General features: G+C 38.9%; 1 protein-coding gene across 1 annotated transcript; it reads left to right on the top strand.

The window, feature by feature from the left end:
- The first annotated feature begins 3,315 nt into the window (after window positions 1-3,315).
- On the top strand, window positions 3,316-3,979 carry LOC145004164 (uncharacterized). Its single transcript, XM_078963054.1, has 2 exons — window positions 3,316-3,519; window positions 3,617-3,979. The coding sequence occupies exons 1-2, from the start codon at window positions 3,388-3,390 to the stop codon at window positions 3,932-3,934; spliced, it is 450 nt and encodes a 149-aa protein (XP_078819180.1). The 5' UTR covers window positions 3,316-3,387; the 3' UTR covers window positions 3,935-3,979.
- The last annotated feature ends 14,766 nt before the right edge of the window (window positions 3,980-18,745 follow it).

The raw sequence follows: 18,745 nt of genomic DNA, 5'->3' as shown, positions 1-18,745 counted from the left end.
TTGTCCCATCCTTATCTTCAAGTTTGTTATCTGTTAGCCAAGTTATTGACCAACTCAATTGTTATGTCTCGTTTTGGCCAAATAAATGTTTCTTTCAAGATATCGCGACGGATCAGATTCTTGGCTATGGTACTAGGAGGGGCAGGTTGTACTATCTCGAAGAAGAAAGATTAGCGGAGGCGTATAACGTAGAAGGAAGAAACGAGTTAGCGTGGTTATGGCACCGTAGATTAGGACATTTGTCGTTTGGGTATTTAAAAAGATTAAAACCTGAATTATTTTTGAATAATAAAACATTTGATTCTAGTTGTGATATTTGTGAATTGGCTAAGCATCATAGAGTCTCATATCTTCCCAGTGAAAACAAAACAACAATTCCATTCATGAAGATCCACTCGGATGTTTGGGGTCCGGATAAAATTGCAACCCCAAGTGGGTATCGTTATTTTGTAACTTTTATCGATGAATTCTCACGTATGATTTGGGTGTCGTTATTGAAAAACAAGAGTGAAGTACCGCATGTGTTCAAGGAACTATATCAGATAATTAAATCTCAATTTAAATGTGAGATCAAAGTGCTCCAATCCGATAATGGAGATGAGTATGTTAATCAGGAAATGGAGGCATTTTGTAAGGCAAACTCCATTCGACATCAAACATCATGCGCCAATACTCCTCAACAAAATGGGCTCGCGGAAAGACGGAATAAACAAATACTCGAGATTGTAAGAGCATCTCTTTTCGACATGAAGGTACCCCGTCAATATTGGGGAGAAGCTGTGCGGAGTGCGGCGTACCTAATGAATCGGACTCCTTCAAGAGTCCTCAATTTCAAAACACCTTTACAAGTAGTACACGAAAAACTGGAATTAATCATCGGACCCAATCTCGAACCAAGAGTATTCGGGTGTTCGGCCTATGTGCATAGTAATGATGGAAAATTGGAACCACGGGCCAAAAAATGCATGTTCATTGGATATGCTGATTACAAGAAGGGGTACAGATGTGTTGATCCGAAAAGTGGGAAGGTTTATGTTACTCGTGATGTTAGCTTCCATGAAAAAATTCCATATTTTACACCTGAATATTTCCCTCAGGGGGAGAAATCTAATGAGGGAAATATACAGCCCAATGAGTTGGGTCCATCCGGAAATGCGATTTATGAAGATGGACTAAGCGAGAATGGGCCGAACGACATAGGTAATGGCGGATCCGATTCAGGGGGAGATGGGCAAAACGGTAGTGAAGCCCAAACAGATAGTACACCAACAGATAGTACAACGAGCCCGATACCAAGCGAGTCTGATCCAAGCGAGCCTGTTAACGAGCCTCATCCAAGCGAGTCTGATCCAAACACGTCGCAAGGTATGTTTTTTAATGAGAACTCTAACGTGTATGGTGAAGTTGTGGGTGAACAGGAACATGAGACACCTGCGTCTAGGTATCCAGTTAGACGTAATAGAGGGGTACCACGTAAACAATATCAACCGGATCTAACATCGAAGTCTCGATACCCGATCAATAACTTTGTCTCGACGGCCAAGCTAGCCGGCACTCAACGTTGCATGGTGGAAGAGTTATCATCCGTGGTGATTCCGAAAAACATACAAGACGCAATGAAACACCCTGAATGGAGAAAAGCGGTGTCTGAAGAGGTTGACGCTCTCAAAAGAAATCAAACGTGGGAAGAGGTGTTACTCCCAACTGGAAAGAAAACCGTAGGGTGTAGATGGGTGTTCACTGTGAAGCTCGATTCAAATGGAAAGGTGGCTCGGTACAAAGCAAGGTTAGTTGCAAAGGGTTACACGCAAAAGTTCGGTATTGATTATGAAGATACCTTTGCACCAGTGGCTAAAATTAATACTATTAGAGTCCTTGTGTCAATTGCGGCAAATCAAGACTGGCCACTTAAGCAGTTCGACGTGAAAAATGCTTTCCTCAATGGTTATCTAGAAGAGGAAGTGTTTATGGATCCTCCTCCTGGAATGAATTATGGCGGCAAGGTGTGTAAATTGAACAAAGCACTATATGGGCTGAAGCAATCCCCTAGGGCGTGGTTCGGAAGATTTTCAAAGTTCATGAGAAAGATCGGGTATAAACAATCAGACGCAGATCACACTTTGTTTGTGAAGAGTTACGGTGATAAGGTCACAGCCCTAATCGTGTATGTGGATGATATGGTTGTTACGGGCAACGATCCAGACGAGATTAACACACTACAAGGTTTGTTGAGTCGCGAGTTTGAATTGAAGGATCTCGGGGGCTTACGGTATTTCTTGGGAATTGAAGTTGCTAGATCTAAGCATGGGATAGTAATGTGTCAACGAAAGTATGTTTTAGACCTTCTTGCAGAAACGGGAATGTTGGAGTGTCAACCGATTGATACTCCTATAGAAGTGAATCATAAGCTTACAGAATCAACAGGTCAAGTTCCAACCAATAGAGAGAGGTATCAAAAATTGGTCGGAAAATTAATCTATCTTGCACATACACGACCAGATATTGCATATGCGGTTAGCATTGTAAGCCGTTTTATGCATGCTCCTAGTGAGAGTCACATGAAGGCTGTTTTCCGGATTCTACGTTATTTGAAGTCGTCGCCGGGTAAGGGTTTGTTCTTTGGCAGAAATGGAAGCGTAGAAGTTAAAGGGTATACGGATTCTGATTGGGCAGGAGACAAGTCTGACGGTAAGTCCACATCAGGTTATTTTGTATTTGTTGGTGGTAATCTTGTAACGTGGCGTAGTAAGAAACAGAAGTTTGTGTCGCGCTCGAGTGCGGAGGCAGAGTTTCGAGGTATGGTTCACGGTGTATGCGAGTTATTTTGGGTCAAACGGGTGTTAAAGGATCTGGGCATAAATGTGAAGGGTACTATGGAGTTATTTTGTGATAATCAAGCGGCTGTGAAGATAGCGAGTAATCCAGTTCAACACGATCGGACTAAACATGTTGAATTGGACCGGCATTTCATTAAAGATCATCTTGAGAAAAAGACGATTAGTTTACCGTATGTGAATTCGAATGAGCAGTTAGCTGACATGTTAACCAAGGCTGTGTGTGTGCGAATATTCAACGACTCTTTGGACAAGCTTCGAATGATCGATATACATTCATCAGCTTGAGGGGGAGTGTGGTCAAGAGTCTTTTTAGATAATAATTAGTTTTGTGGTTATCTTGTATGGTGTATATCCGATAGTTAGTTTTGAAGGTAGATAATTATCCTGTATTGTATACCCTATATATGTACTTGTTTGTTATGTGAATAATATTGAAAAAAAAAAAACCCTTCATACGTATTCTGAGTCTATATTATCAGGGTTGGGTATCCAGTTGATTGATGTCGTTATAGAAGATGGAAACCTAACTGTTATCGGGGATGTTGATTCCATGGATGTTATTCAACATGTGAGCAAGATTGAGGGCGTATATAGCATAAGTGTTGAACCTGCAAAAAAAATCAAGGAAGAGCGGGAAACAGGCGTTGCACCTTCATACAAATCCGCAAAAGAACACAAACATGTAATCATAATTCGTTTTAATCATCCCGCCCTCCCTCTTTTTTACGTTTTTTCAGTATTATTACCTGGTCTTATATATTTTTCTTTGGTAATTATAGCGAAAAATTCAGAAAATTGTGCTGGAATTTAAATCAGGCAGTCGAAAACAAGGAGAGATGGTGCTGGAGGCGTTATCTGCACTTCAGGGTATCCAATCGATTCTTTTTGATTTAGAAGAAGGGAGTGTAACTGTTATTGGGGATGTTCAACCGGCGGAAATTTTTCACAGAACATGGATGATTGAGGACGTATATATTATAAATGTGAACGATGAACCTATAAAAAAAATATATGAAACCGGTGTTAGTCCTGCATTCAAATTTTCAGAAGAAGAAAAAGAGTTTCAACAAGATAGAAAAACCTGTTCGGTGATGTAAGGATGAAGTGGATTGTAGCTAGCTGCACATGATTCTGGATGCAAATGGGAGGTGAGTGGGACTGCATCGAAGTTCCAATTTCATTGCGTGCTTTGTCCTGTGAAATTCCAACTATAAATAGTTATTGATTTGATTGATATGAATTGGATTCATTAAACTGACCTAAAACCAGAAACTAGATATGGAATTAATCTGGTTCAAATTTAGTTTTTGATTTTCAGGCTTCAAACTGGACTAGGATACTTGTAGACTGTTTAATTTTTATTTGACCTATCACAAAAAATAATTTATTTCTGAGCATGTCCACCTTGGCTCATCGGGATGTACCTAGTTCTTCTCATTACTGAATAAGGTTGCAGTCAGATTGCATATACATTTACAATGTACACCTTACTTCCTCATTTTTTGTGGTTTGCTAAAGTATTTTTATTCATTGCACTATAACTGAAGCACTTAAGTTCTTAAGAAGTTCAAATGGCAACCTATGAATCTTCTCATTTGCTTTCTTCTTTTGTTCCAGGTTCAAAACCAACTATCGCAAAATGTGTTGAAATAATCGACTCTAAACTACATTTGAAAGTAGCTACTACTGGGCCCACGAGCTAAAGGTAGTAAGTGGACTCTCGCAAAATAATGAATCTTATCCTTTATTGAGAAAAGGAGAGGTAAGATACTTCTTATGTGCATCTTTAAGCTTACTTTCAATTTCACAACATTCTATTTCAATTAGCCTTCTCACATTTTACATATTTCTCTATTAGGGTTCAAATTCAGTTGAAGGCCACCACTTGATATGCGAATGCTCAAGATGGTATGAGATCAGAGGTAAGCCAAAGAAGTTAAGTAGTGCTTGGTACTTATGAAGTGAGAATTACAGCGATTATCTTAATAGATAAAAAATGCTATACATCAATATGAGCAGGAAATTTGTGAGTCCTGAATCCTGATAATCTAACGTGTTCCTGACCAATTGAGCATTTATGTACTAGCCAAACACATGAAAATGGAAATGTGGCAGTGAAGACAGCAATCATTTATGAAGCTTCCAAACTCATCAAATGAGAAATTATAACATTAAGTTCCCTCATGTTTAGGACAGGAGCTATCAATCATAACTCTCTATTTTTGCCACCTCCACCATGATGGTTGATTGATGCTTGCACTATTGCATATGTTGAAGGTAGAGGAGGTATAACCGGTACAATTGTTGGTCCATTGGCATGTCCTTGTGTTCAAATCTTTCTACTACCACCATGTTTTCGATGGTTGAATGGTGCTTGATATGGAGCTAGACAGATGCCCAACCAATATGAACTTGATTTCTTTTTCTCACATTCATGTTCCTGAAAAATGCCGATTTTAACCCTCATCAAATTGATACAAGAAATAGTTTTTAGATTTCCTCCTCATTTGTTCATCAAAATAAATGTGTGTTTTATTTTTTTGTAGTTAATTTAAAGATTGTACAGGACAATCAGTTACGTGCATGTGGGTTTTCATTTGTCTACTTATTTATATATGTTCTGATAAGTAATAGGATGGAATTGCTGATTTGGTAAAGGGTTCGAAACTCTAACCGATCTAGTGTCAAGGTTGGTGAATCATAAGCAACTCTTTTGATACTTGCACACCTTACTTAACTATGCTTTGATTTTGGTTTGAAATTGCGGGTTTTGATTCAACAACAAAACTAAATGGCGCAAAGGGATGTATTATATAGGCTAACCTCTCCTCCTCTTACCATGGAGTCTAACCGTCTCCATTCTCCTAAGCATAACCTTCGGTTGCCTCCTTTTGACACATCGAAATCATCACTATCTTTATTCTCTTGATTTTTCGGTAATTGACGTCACTCTCACCAAAAATCAAAATGGTGTGTTTTATATCTTGTCTTACAATATTCCACTGCATGTCCATTGTACCATCCTAATTTCGCAATTTCCATTTGCCTCTCTCATGGTCATTCTTAATCGGCCAATAGTTTCATTCGTATAACATAGTTGGCTTTAAGGTCTGTTTGGTAGGATCTGAATTTTTAAGATCTAATATCTGAATTTTTAAGAGGTTTGAAATTTTAAGAGCCGAATGTTTAACATGTTGTTTGGTAGGGATCTCTGAATTGATGTGTTGAATTAATAAAATGATTATTTTACCCTTTTGTTTTATTTTTATTGAATTCAAGTGTTTGTTTATAAAACAATCTAATCAATTTCTTAAATAAGTATAAAAAAATATAAACACCATATAAAATCCAAATTTAGCATAAATTAAAATTAAACACAAATCCAAATCAAACATAAATATTTTTAAATCCACAAAATCATACTAAAATCCTAAAAATTTAATTTGACCCCAATTAATTCGCAATCTGGTCACCCAAATTATCCATGTATTTGTTGCCTTATGAACCCCATTCCATATCGTGAACGTTTTGGCCATTATTCTCTCCCCTTTGTGCGTGACCATTGTTCTCCGTAAACGTCATAAATAACTCATCAAGAATATTGCATTTCCTGTTGTGGACTGCAAAATAAGCAACGACTATGTCTCTTTGCACTGAAAAAGGAAAATGAGCCATTTGCTTTAGGATTGGGAATCTCGTCTTCAAAACACTGTAGCGCGTTCAATAACATTTTTGAGTTTCGCATGTGCATGATTGGATTTCTCTTCTTTAGTTAATGCACGTTATCGTCGATAATCGGATAACCAATACCTTGTATTGCGGTAAAAAGTCATAAATCCACGAGTGTTCAGGGGCGGATCCACATTGGAGCCTGGGGTATCTCGGGTACCCCTCAAAATTGATCTAGTAGTAACACTGCATTGGTTGCACTTGGAATCAGAATAGACATTGGCGGTGTGGTTGTGCTTGTGTTCGGTTTTTTCGTTATTTGGTACAAGAGACAGAAGAGAAGCCGTCGTGCCTTATCAGAGTCTTCCGCTCCATTAGGGTTCAAAGGTTAGGTGTTTGATGATGCCATATCTTCATTTGATTTTTGATAGGTTATTTTAGTATTTTGTGACGTTAATGGTTGTTTTGATGGTTGATTATGGATACTCCCTCTTGCCTACTATCGATTATAGATATTCCCAGACATGGTGTTTTTTGTATCTAAAAATTGATAAGAAAGCACATTAATTAAATATGGACTGATTATTTGGGGGCAAAGTTGATTTTAGATAAGATGAGTAGTTTTAGTTATCTATTGTTCGTTCCACAATACTCACTGTCAAAGATGAAGTGCTAAAATTTGAATTTTGATGTGAACTAATTAACTTCATAGTGAATTTTAAATGCATTAGAATTCATAGAATAATTGCTTCATATTTTTCATTGACTGAATCAGACTCATGATGCAGAGGATTAACTGATGATGTAGAGGATTAGATGTAGAACTCAATGTTAGAGTTAATATATAAAATGGACTAACCTATTTAGTGCATTATTAAGTTATATTATGAATTTTTGACTTCAGTGGGAAAGGGGAATGAAACACTCTTAGAAATTCAAGTGTTGTTGTTGACTCTAATTTCTAAATGAACAATGATAAGGTTTTCTTAACCTTACCCAAACTATGAGTTGATATCAATCTTAACCTCTTATAAATTAGGGTTCAATCCCACCCTTAGATTACACGCTTAAATTAATATCAATCCATCATGAGTGATGGAATTAACTAGAAGACAATCAAACATCCTAACCTAAAACTTCATAAAAATGATTATATTGATGCTCTTATATCGTTTCATATGCTAATTACGTGTTGATATGCATATCATCATCAACATTACTAATTAATCCCAATGTCTATTTAGAAAATTCCAATTTATTTTGCAATGATACACTGGAAAAGAAAATTAGGCTACCTTAAAAAAAATCTATGCTACCCCTTTACTTTGATCCTAACTCCGCCACAACGAGTGTTGGTGTATGCAGCATCCCAAAGGTAATATTTATCTATACACGTTAGTGAAGTCATAAATTTCCATTTTCCCAGAATGCCCCAGAAGTCAATTAGTCAACCCTTGGTCAAAGTCAAAGTGAACAGTCAAGGCCAACAGTCCATGTTGACCCAACTCGTTGAGTACAGTCACTGACTCGTCGAGTCCTTCCAGAACTCGAGTAGTCGTGAAATCCCCCACTAACTCGTCGAGTTTCCTTGCAACTCGCCAAGTTCATGTGTGTCCAGATGTCGGGAAAAACCTAGTTGACCTGCCGAGTCACTCTACTGACTCGCCGAGTCCATGCAGAAGTCCTTGCACGACAATCTTCATCGGACTCGTCGAGTTAACCATATAACTCGCCGAGTCCCTTCAGTCCTTTATCCATTTAGATGCTTTTTAAGCCATTTTAAGGTTCCGTATTGCAGATCAAGCTTCCCAAGACATGTTTATCACGTAAAGTTGCAAACTTTACGTGCATACAAGGCTCTAAAGACTTAGAATGTCAAATCCAAGCTTGTAATGGAGTTTTACAGCTAAGGAGAGGTTTATAATTTCTAAAGCTGGAAGCTTTATGGACTTAGAGACCAAAGAGAGTTCAGATATGAAGTTCAACTTCAGATCTTAGCTCATACCCACGAATAGCTTCCTAATATGCTAGAAAAGCCCTAATCTTTAACCAAATGAGATCTAGAAGGAAATGAGGTCAAGATAACAACTTGATACCTTCAAATGATGCTAACTGAGGTAGATTTCAGATCCACACACATTGATTGCTGCTAGCTACTTGATCTTCAAGCTCCTCTGACTAAGATCCACCTTCCAAAGCTTATACCAAACAAAAATGGAGCATACACACATATTAGGGTTTGTTGGAGGCTAATGATCCTTTAAATAGGGTGCAAAACCCCGAAAATTAGGGTTTCATCCTCCAACTCTTACTCGTCGAGTCCTATCTTGGACTCGGCGAGTAGGTCACTTAAATACGTGGCCTAACTCGCTGCTACTCAACGAGTCAGGGCATCCAACTCATCGAGTAGACCTTGCAATTATGAAAATTAAAGCCATAAATTAATACCTGAGAGTCAGGGTGTTACATTAATGGTGTGGATGAATGGTGCAATCGAACCTTGCTAGACATGGTTCGTTCCATGATGAGTTGAGCTCCATTACCTATCTCATTCTGGGGGTATGCCCTAGAGAATGCCGTCAATATCCTTAATCTAGTCCCAACTAAAAAGGTTTCCAAAATACCTCACGAGATGTGGACAGGGAAGGTTCCCTCGTTAGCACACATCAAAGTTTGGGGTTGCGAGACTTTTATGAGAAAAGAGACTCACTCAAGCTCGAACCTCGAAGTGAGCATTGTATTTTCATCAGCTATCCACATAAATATTTTGGATATCTCTTATATAGACTGAGTGACAATGTTGTATTCGTTTCAAGGAGAGGAGTCTTTTGCGAGAGAGAACTCATATGCCAAGAGGATAGTGGGAGGCAAATTGACCTTGAAGAGCTTCAAGAGTTAAGCGATGAAGGAACCTCAAACACTAGTGCTCAACCTGAGGATGAAACTCCCGTTGAATCGATTGACAAGTCCTTACCTCTAAGGTGTTCCAGTAGAGTTAGATAGGAACCCGAGTTTTATAGTTTCCATATTACTACTGAAGGTGACACATTTATCAGTGATAATACACTGTTAAAGTTGGATGAACCTAACAACTACAAGGAAGCTATGGCAGGCCCCGAGTCTGCAAAATGGAAAGAGACGATGGACAACGAGATTTAGTCCATGTATGACAATCAAGTTTTGAACTTGGTTGATAATGTATCGGGTCATAAGACAGTCTGGTGCAAATGGATCTTCAAGAAGAAGATTGACATGGATGGGAAAGTACACACTTATAAGGTGCGATTGGTTGCGAAGGGCTTTACTCAAACTCCTGGATTTGACTATGATGAGACCTTCTCACCAGTAGAGAAGATTAAATCTATAAGGGGTATGCTAGCCATAGCTGCATTTCATGATTATGAAATATGGAAAATGGATGTCAAAACCGCTTTCCTTAATGGGAAGTTGGCTGAAGCTGTTTACATAAATCATCTAGAGGATTTTGTCAATGCAAAGTACCCTAATGGAGTGTGTAAGCTTGAGAAATCCATTTATGGATTAAAACAAGCATCTCGTAGATGGAATCTTTGTTTCATTGAGAAATTCAAAGAGTTTGGTTTTTCGAGAAGCGAGGATGAGTCCTGTGTATATGTCAAAGCTAGTGGGAGTGTATTTAGCTTTCTGGTGTTGTTTGTGGATGACATACTGCTCATAGGAAACGACATTCCAACCTTGCAGGAGGTTAAGTCCTGGCTTGGGAAATGTTACACTATGAAGGACCTCAGAGAAGCTGCTTACATTCTAGGGATAAGGATATTGAGAAACAGGAGTAAAAGACTGATAGGACTTAGTCAAAGTACCTACTTGGATAAGGTGTTGAAACGTTTCAGCATGGTGAATTCCAAGAAAGGAGACTTACCTACCCAGAGCAATAGCAAAATGAGTAAGACTCAGAGTCCGAGTACAGAGGCTGAGATAGCATAAATAAGTGGAATACCATATGCTTCTGTAGTTGGGTCGATCATGTATGCTATGACATGTACTCATCCCGATGTGACCTTTGCTTTGAGCATGGTCAGCAGATATCAAGGGAACCTTGGGAGAGCTTACTGGACTGTTGTAAAGAACATTCTTAAATACCTTCGGAGGACTAAGAACTGGGTCCTTACCCTCAGTAGGAGTGATGAATTGAGAGTGACAGGGTATAGTGATGCTAGCTTTCAGACCGACAAAGATAATTTCTGCTCTCAGTCGCGCTGGGTTATTACCCTTAATGGAGGAACAATAACATGGAAAAGTTCCAAACAAGGAACTGTGGCTGATTCAACGTGTGAATCAGAGTACATAGCAGCAAGCGAAGCAACAAAGGAGGCAATATGGCTGAAGAACTTCATTGGAGACCTTGGAGTTGTACCAGCTGTAAAGGAGCCTATGGATATTTTCTATGACAATGAAAGTGCAGTTGCCTTAGTCAAGGAACCAAGGGATCATGGTAGATCCAGACACATCGACATAAAATATCACTTTATACAACATCAAGTAGAAGAAAGACAACTCGTAGTAAAGAGGATATCGTCAGAGAAGAACCCAACAGATCCCCTTACAAAGGGACTGAGCAGGGATAAGCACTTGCTGCATGCAAGGAGTATTGGGCTGAAGGACGATATTACTTTTAGTGATTAAATAAATATTTAGAAACTTGTAATAGCTACAATGTAATTGACATTTGGTGATTGAATAAAATGAGTTTTATTTATGAGTAAAGTTACTATCTTGTGTCAATTATTTACTATTGTTTCACTTTTGCATGTTTTGACTTCCAGAATAATAAAGTTATTCAAACTATCCACAATCGATCATACTTAGGAAGTAGGTTATGAAAATAGACTATCATGAATGGGTTTTGTAAGATTGTCTAATGTGTTAGACATTGGAAAGGTTTTCTACAACATTCATGAGTGCTCTTGAAATAAGATTTGAGTATTGGACTAAACCTGCGCTCACATGAATCACTTCATGGAATTTATCACAAGTGATTGTGAGACGATAATATCGTATAACTTTTAAACCAAAATATATGAGTTGTTGATTATGATTTGGTTGTACACTAATATTGTGAAACTGCATTACTAACTTGATGTTATAAAACATGTTGTCGTGTATGATTTAACAAGTAGTTAGTACAAGCATATATGTGGAAGTTTATCTGTTCCTTTTATCCTAAGAGGATTGAAAGCGATATCTTGGGCCCCTCAATGATTTTGTTTTGAAATATGTGTCGGGCCAGGTCAGGACTAAATTGATGTGTTCAATTAAGTTCTATGTGAAATAAATCAGAAATCGGGAAACAAACTGTTGGACAATAAGTATGACTATGTTCCATGTATTTTTCCGCATGAGATCTTGAATAACAGAGGATTATATGATCCCTTATCTAAATGGTACATCAAGATTCGACAACGGCTTTTAGAGAGCTACGATTACTACTCGGATTTTGAAGCTACATTGGCAGTTATAATTATTAGACTTATCCAAGTGGGAGACTGTTGGATTAGGTGTCTAAACCCATAACTATAATTGGTATGTAGTTGACCCGATAATAGCATGGTCCATTTGGGTTGCAACACTCTAGAGTAATTTGATAGGATGGATATTTGAGGAAAAGGTTATTGTGATTTATTAATATATTATAAGTATAATATATTAATTGAGAAATCACATTATTTAATTAGTATTGATCCATAATTAATTCAGTGATCAAAAGAGACTACTTAAAGTTATGGGGAGTGATTAGGTAAATCAATAATACTTATAGTTGGACCCATGATCCATGTTGAATAGGGTTGGACAAAACGTACATGAAAGTCCATGAAAGGTTTAGCCCAAAAGGCCTATGTAATATGAAGAGTCATGGTGAATTAGGGTTTGCATGGTTGTATGGTAAAGCATATGCTAGCCGATTTTGAGCTCCCGAACTTCTCTCTCAAGTCCATTATCTTGTTCTTGTTTTGTTGTAAGACATTTGAGAAATCACACTTAAGGTTCTAGGCTCCTAAAGGTCAAATACAAGCAAGCTACTACACAAGATAATCTTCTAACTGTTTTTTATGATTCAAATGTTACATTGCATGTTAGTTAAGGCTTTATGCTTTGGAAAAACAATGTTGTATGTATAATTAGAGAAAAATTAGATTCAAAGCATTAGGTTTGTATGTGCACCATAGGAATGTTAGAGTACATAAAACCCATCAACATAGCCTACGCAACCCTGCTGAAGATAGCGCCTCGCTCTCGCTGCTGAACATAGGGTCGGTCCACCCTATGGCCTCTCGCCCTGAATCACTAACCCTCCCTTATTAGGAGCCTAAACTCTCACTACCTGTTGCTCTTAATTGATTACTGCCCCATTGGGGCTCAACTAGTCCATACAAACTATAACCTTATTCCCTTATAGGGGAACACAGACAAGATCCACGAAAAACTGCTCATCAATCAACTGCAGTGTACATCTTTGATGAACCTTCCCGACCCGAACGGTCCTATCATCTGCTATGTCTACGTCAAGTGGGCAATCTAGCTCCCCTGGAGCCCCAGTGAATTGCTTGTTGAGGGCGAGCGGCAAAAAAGATTGGGTAGCACCCGAATCAAACAGTACCAAAGCTGATATACCGTTCACTAACAATGATCCTATAACAAAACACATAAACATAAGCAATAATTGGTATAAATAAAGAAATAAGGAGAATATACATACCCGTCACCACGTCGGGAGCTGCTCGTGCCTCCTCAGTAGTCAACTGAAAGGCCCTGATCTTTGTCACATGCGCCTCACCCTAGCCCTGACGGTCGTCTGTAATACTCAATGTAGCAGAAGTGGGTCTTGCTACCTGCCCTGCTGTTGCTAAACTCGGGAATTGGAACCGCTTGTGTCCCATCTGATTGTACTGAAAGCAAATCAGATTTGATACTATCGTGGTGGTGGTAGTAGTTGTATAATCTTTGCTCAAATGTCCAGTTCGGCCGCACTTAAAGCAGCCCGAACTACCTGCCCTACATACCCCATCATGTGTCCTGCCACACTTGCCACAATGCCTCGGCCCTTCCCTCGGGAATCTACCTTGGGCTTCTTGCCCGCATTCCATGACTGAACCCCATCTGGTTTCCTCTTCCTCTCCATCTCCATCTCTAAATCTAAATCTCTCTCTCGAGCCCTAGCAATCATATCTTCCAACATCTTGTAGTTGAATCTACCTTCGACCTCCTCCTACCAATCTCACTCCCTATCATTTAGAAAGACAAGATGCAAATCGGACCTTGTCCCCTCGGGACATCTGCTGGTGCGGAATGAGTTAGCGACATCAGCCAACCATCTGGTGCTCGTAATGCGGTCTCGAGTCCGATGGTAATCAGGAGCTCCACAAGCTCTGAACTCCCTGAATGTTAGTGTGTGTGACCCCATCATGGCCGCCTCCTCGTTGCGGAAGGCACCCAGTCTCTCCTCTAAAATCTCCAAAATACCCTCCTTGATCGTGCTAAAGATCACAGGAGTCTGGTCTAGAATACTGCGCGTGATCTCAAAGGAGATAAAATCCCTCGTCTGGTCATCTAGTTGCCCGAATCCATAGCCCGAGCCTGATCTCTCATCGGCGCTTGAACTACTGACTGGTCTAGTGCGTAATACCACCATATTGAAAAGCACATCATAGCCCGAGCCTGATCCCTCACCGAATTCATCTCAGCCTTCCCCGATTCGAGTACGAATCCACCGCTTTCAGTAGTATGGGCCCATACTACCTTCCACATCTATTCGTACTTTCCTCAAGAACTGCCTCGACTTCACTAAGTCCCTTATACTACTACTACTCCACACGTTAATCTCATCCTAGGCTTGCCCTTGGGTAATCACCATCCCACTCTCCGCCATCAGCTGCATAAGAAGTCCCTACTATCTCCCCCCATCCAGCTTGTGGATACCATTACATATCACTAAGACTAGATAATTCTTCGAATGAGAGGTCCTACCCTACAACGGTTAGACTCAAACGAGAGCTGCAAAATAAGGCTAAACCTAACCTTCTAATATTATTTAGTCCTCACAATATGTACCTTAACGTATTCGTTTATGTTAGTTAGAGATAACTGAAACTCCTAAAATCACAAAGCAAGCAACATTCGAGCATTGAGTACACCTAATCAAGCATAGCCTAATCAGACTATCATATCACTGACTAATCTGTACTAGCATGCAGTTCATAAAGTTGATACACATGTAACATGCACATAAGGCATCCTTCCTAGATCCTTAGCCCTAATCTAACATGCAGTTCTCATAAACATATCATAACATAAATTGTATGGGTAATTTGGGAGTACTTACTTGATCTCGGCTGATTGCATGCACCACACCCTTTTTGTCATTTCAAAATTCTTTTCTCTTTTCGAAATTCTTTTCTCTGTTCAAAGTTCCCTTTTATGAAAATGATTTTCTTTTGAAAATTTTCATACCAAGTCCTCAATTTGAGTTTAGACACACCTGAGAGTGTGTCTGAATTCCTCAAACCAAGGCTCTGATACCAACTTGAAACATCCCAAGAATACGGTCCAAAAATTGTGGTTTTAATTATTCATCAAACCATAAATACCATTCATCATAACATAAAATCATAAGTAATGTATCTCAAATCATTATAATAAAATACTGTATCAAAATCATGTGTCAAAATATCAGAGTCTAAACATCCCAGGCTGAACAAATAGTGTGTGCGCTGCAATCATCCCGAGCTCTTCCCTTTGCTACCAGAAGTACCTAAAACCAAAACTGAAAAATGTAAGCACGAAGCTTAATGAATCTCCCCAAACTACCCTATACCATACACATAACATATAACATGCAACTAGGGGATACGAGCCTCGCCCACGTTCAAAATTCTTTTCTCTTTTCGAAATTCTTTTCTCTGTTCAAAGTTCCCTTTTATGAAAATGATTTTCTTTTGAAAATTTTCATACCAAGTCCTCAATTTGAGTTCAGACACACCTGAGAGTGTGTCTGAATTCCTCAAACCAAGGCTCTGATACCAACTTGAAACATCCCAAGAATACGGTCCAAAAATTGTGGTTTTAATTATTCATCAAACCATAAATACCATTCATCATAACATAAAATCATAAGTAATGTATCTCAAATCATTATAATAAAATACTGTATCAAAATCATGTGTCAAAATATCAGAGTCTAAACATCCCAGGCTGAACAAATAGTGTGTGTGCTGCAATCATCCCGAGCTCTTCCCTTTGCTACCAGAAGTACCTAAAACCAAAACTGAAAAATGTAAGCACGAAGCTTAATGAATCTCCCCAAACTACCCTATACCATACACATAACATATAACATGCAACTAGGGGATACGAGCCTCGCCCACACTCAAGGAGATACGGGCCCCCGCCCATACTCGACTAACTATGGGATACATGCCTCACCCACACTCAACTATCCCAGAGATATGAGCCTCGCCCACACTCTACTAACTAGGAGATATGGGCCTCACCCACACTCAGTTGGCTAGGAGGTACGGGCCTCGGCCATGCTCCGCCATCCGGGAGATACAGGCCATACAAGTATCACACAGACAACAAGTATAACTATGATCTACCAGTTCATAAACATGTTCAGATAATACTAAGATATGGGCCCTTCCCACACTTAGCTACTAATCATAAACAAGTCTAAGAGACAGGCCCAACCCACACTTAGCTACTAAATATAATAATTCTAAGATACGATCCCAACCCACACATAGTTACCAAACATAATAATTCTAAGATACAAGCCCAACCCACACTTAGCTACTCTACACAGGCCGACATTGGTGCCTTCGATTCGTTCCTACTGAAAGAAACTCACCTCTCAAGTTGGCTGATGCAATCTCGTGTGAGGAATCTCTAATGGCTGCTCCAACAACTCCCCGACTATCATTATCACAATAATCACTTAGTCAAAACTGAGAATCCTTCTAAGGGTAAAATAACCATTTTACCCTTGGTCAAAGTCAATATTCTGGGTTTACCCAACTCACCGAATTGACCTATCAACTCGTCGAGTTCTATAACTCAAAAATCCTGAAATCGCGATCCAACTCGCAGACTCACCCCCCGGCTCGTCGAGTTCTATTTGGCTACTCGTAGTCGCGATTTAGCAAATCAAATCGTTGAGTCATCCTCAGACTCGTCGATTTCTACCATAATCAGAAATGGGACAAAACGACTCAACTCGTTGAGTTCCTTTATGGACTCGACGAGTTCCTCTGTCTGTTTGGGCCATCTTAATAGATTAAGCCTCTACTCTCCAGATCCAAACTCCATACTTCTTCTACATACTGGAAATTCCCTCTTAAGGGTAAAGTTTCCAACTTTACCCCTTAACAATCCTTCTTAATGGGTTTAGCTCAAACCCTAGTTCTTTAGGACATAGATCTTTTTCCAAAAGCCATAAAACTCCAAACCAAAGCACGAAAACTGAGATCTAGGTCCTAGAAACCAAATGAACACATAAAGTCTCATGCTTTCCTTCCATGCATGACCTTTTGGGGCTTAAAAGGGCATGATAACACCTTAAATCTTGCATGGGGCTTCCATGGTCATAAAGTTTGCACCTTTATGCCATGAAACCCCTTCTAGACCCAGATCTGAAAGGTAATTCACTTGGGACGTCCATTCCCCAAGGGCTAAGCTTCTTGGACCAAAAACCCTCATAAAGTGAAAATAAGGAGATCTAAGAGACTACTAGGCAAGTTAGAGTCTTGATTACCAAAAAATGAAGAGGATGAGATGTTGCTTCTGGATCTACAACCTTCTCCTGGAGCCCTCTAACTTCTTCTTCTTCTTCTATAAGCTTCAAATCACACAAATACCACTTAAAATGGCTCACAAACTCACACAAGGCTCTAGGATTTCATGGATTAGGGTTTGGGACTTGGAGGCTATAAATGAGGCCATAAAGTGGGGATTAAGATGCTTAAATAGGGTGCAAAACCCCGAGATTAGGGTTTCACTATGGTAGACCTACTCGCCGAGTCGAGGTCTCTTCACTTGTCGAGTAGATTGCTTAAAACCCGCATCCCTTCCTTGTCTCTACTCGATGTGTTTGGGGCTACCAACTCGTCGAGTTGCTCTATAAAATCAATAAATCATAATTAAATGTGTAATCAGGCGTTACAACATAACACAATAATCCATATACTATAAACTAGCATGAATATACCACAATAATTATCATCTAGCATACACTACATCCTACTAACATACTATAACAAGATAACATGTTTTCCAGAACATATCACTAACATGGAAATACACACACAAGCTAGAATAATTTTCAAACAACGACTTGTCAAGATTTGTAAGTTCCTGACTAACTCTAAAAAGGATGGACCAAGACTAATGTGTAAAACATAAATATATCCGCCCAACACCACTAATGAACACCATAAACAATTTCATAAAAGCTCAATACAAAATGAGAAATCAAAACAAAAAACAAAATCTAATTTTCATATTTTTTAAAGTTTCACAAGCCTAATCCATGTTCAATGTTTTGAGCATAAAACATAATCCAACTCCAAATGGATTGATATCATAGTCCTTGGAAACTAGACTCGACTTCTTACAATTTTGTCTGTAAAATCCATTCTCTATTTCAGACCGGATTAGGCTCTATAGCCCTCACAAGACAAGTCAACAATTCTGTCTACATTTCAAACTTTTTCTAAAAGTACCATATTTGTGCATAACCTCCAGGATATATGTTCCTATTAAACCCAAATAATAAATGAGAGTTGAAGAATCAATTAATACCTCTACAAATCTTAGGAAATTCTAGGAGCAAGATGATCAGGAGAGACCACCGCTACACTACTTCAAAAACCACCAAAAAAAAACCTCAAAATCACCAACTTCTTGATTACTTCTAATCTTCAAGCAAGGAAACATTACTCACAAACTCTCTTAAATGGAAGTTGTTAGCTGCAATTAGGGTTACAAATCTGACTTTTTGGGTTATCTTCAGTTAAATACCCCATAAGTTACAATATAGGCATTCAAAATATGACAAGGTGACTCCTAAACTCATGTACATGTTCAAGAATCATTTTATTACATTTTGACCTTGATAACTCAACTTTAAACCTAGAAAAAGGTTAGTTTAAGAAAAAAACTTAACGAAACCCTAACCTCGACAATGATAGCAAATTTAGGTCGTTACA

The sequence above is a fragment of the Lactuca saligna genome, chromosome 7 (assembly GCF_052625555.1).
Source record: "Lactuca saligna cultivar CGN05327 chromosome 7, ASM5262555v1, whole genome shotgun sequence".
NCBI classification, from domain to species: Eukaryota; Viridiplantae; Streptophyta; class Magnoliopsida; order Asterales; family Asteraceae; genus Lactuca; species Lactuca saligna.
This window is presented reverse-complemented; position numbering and strand designations above follow the sequence as displayed.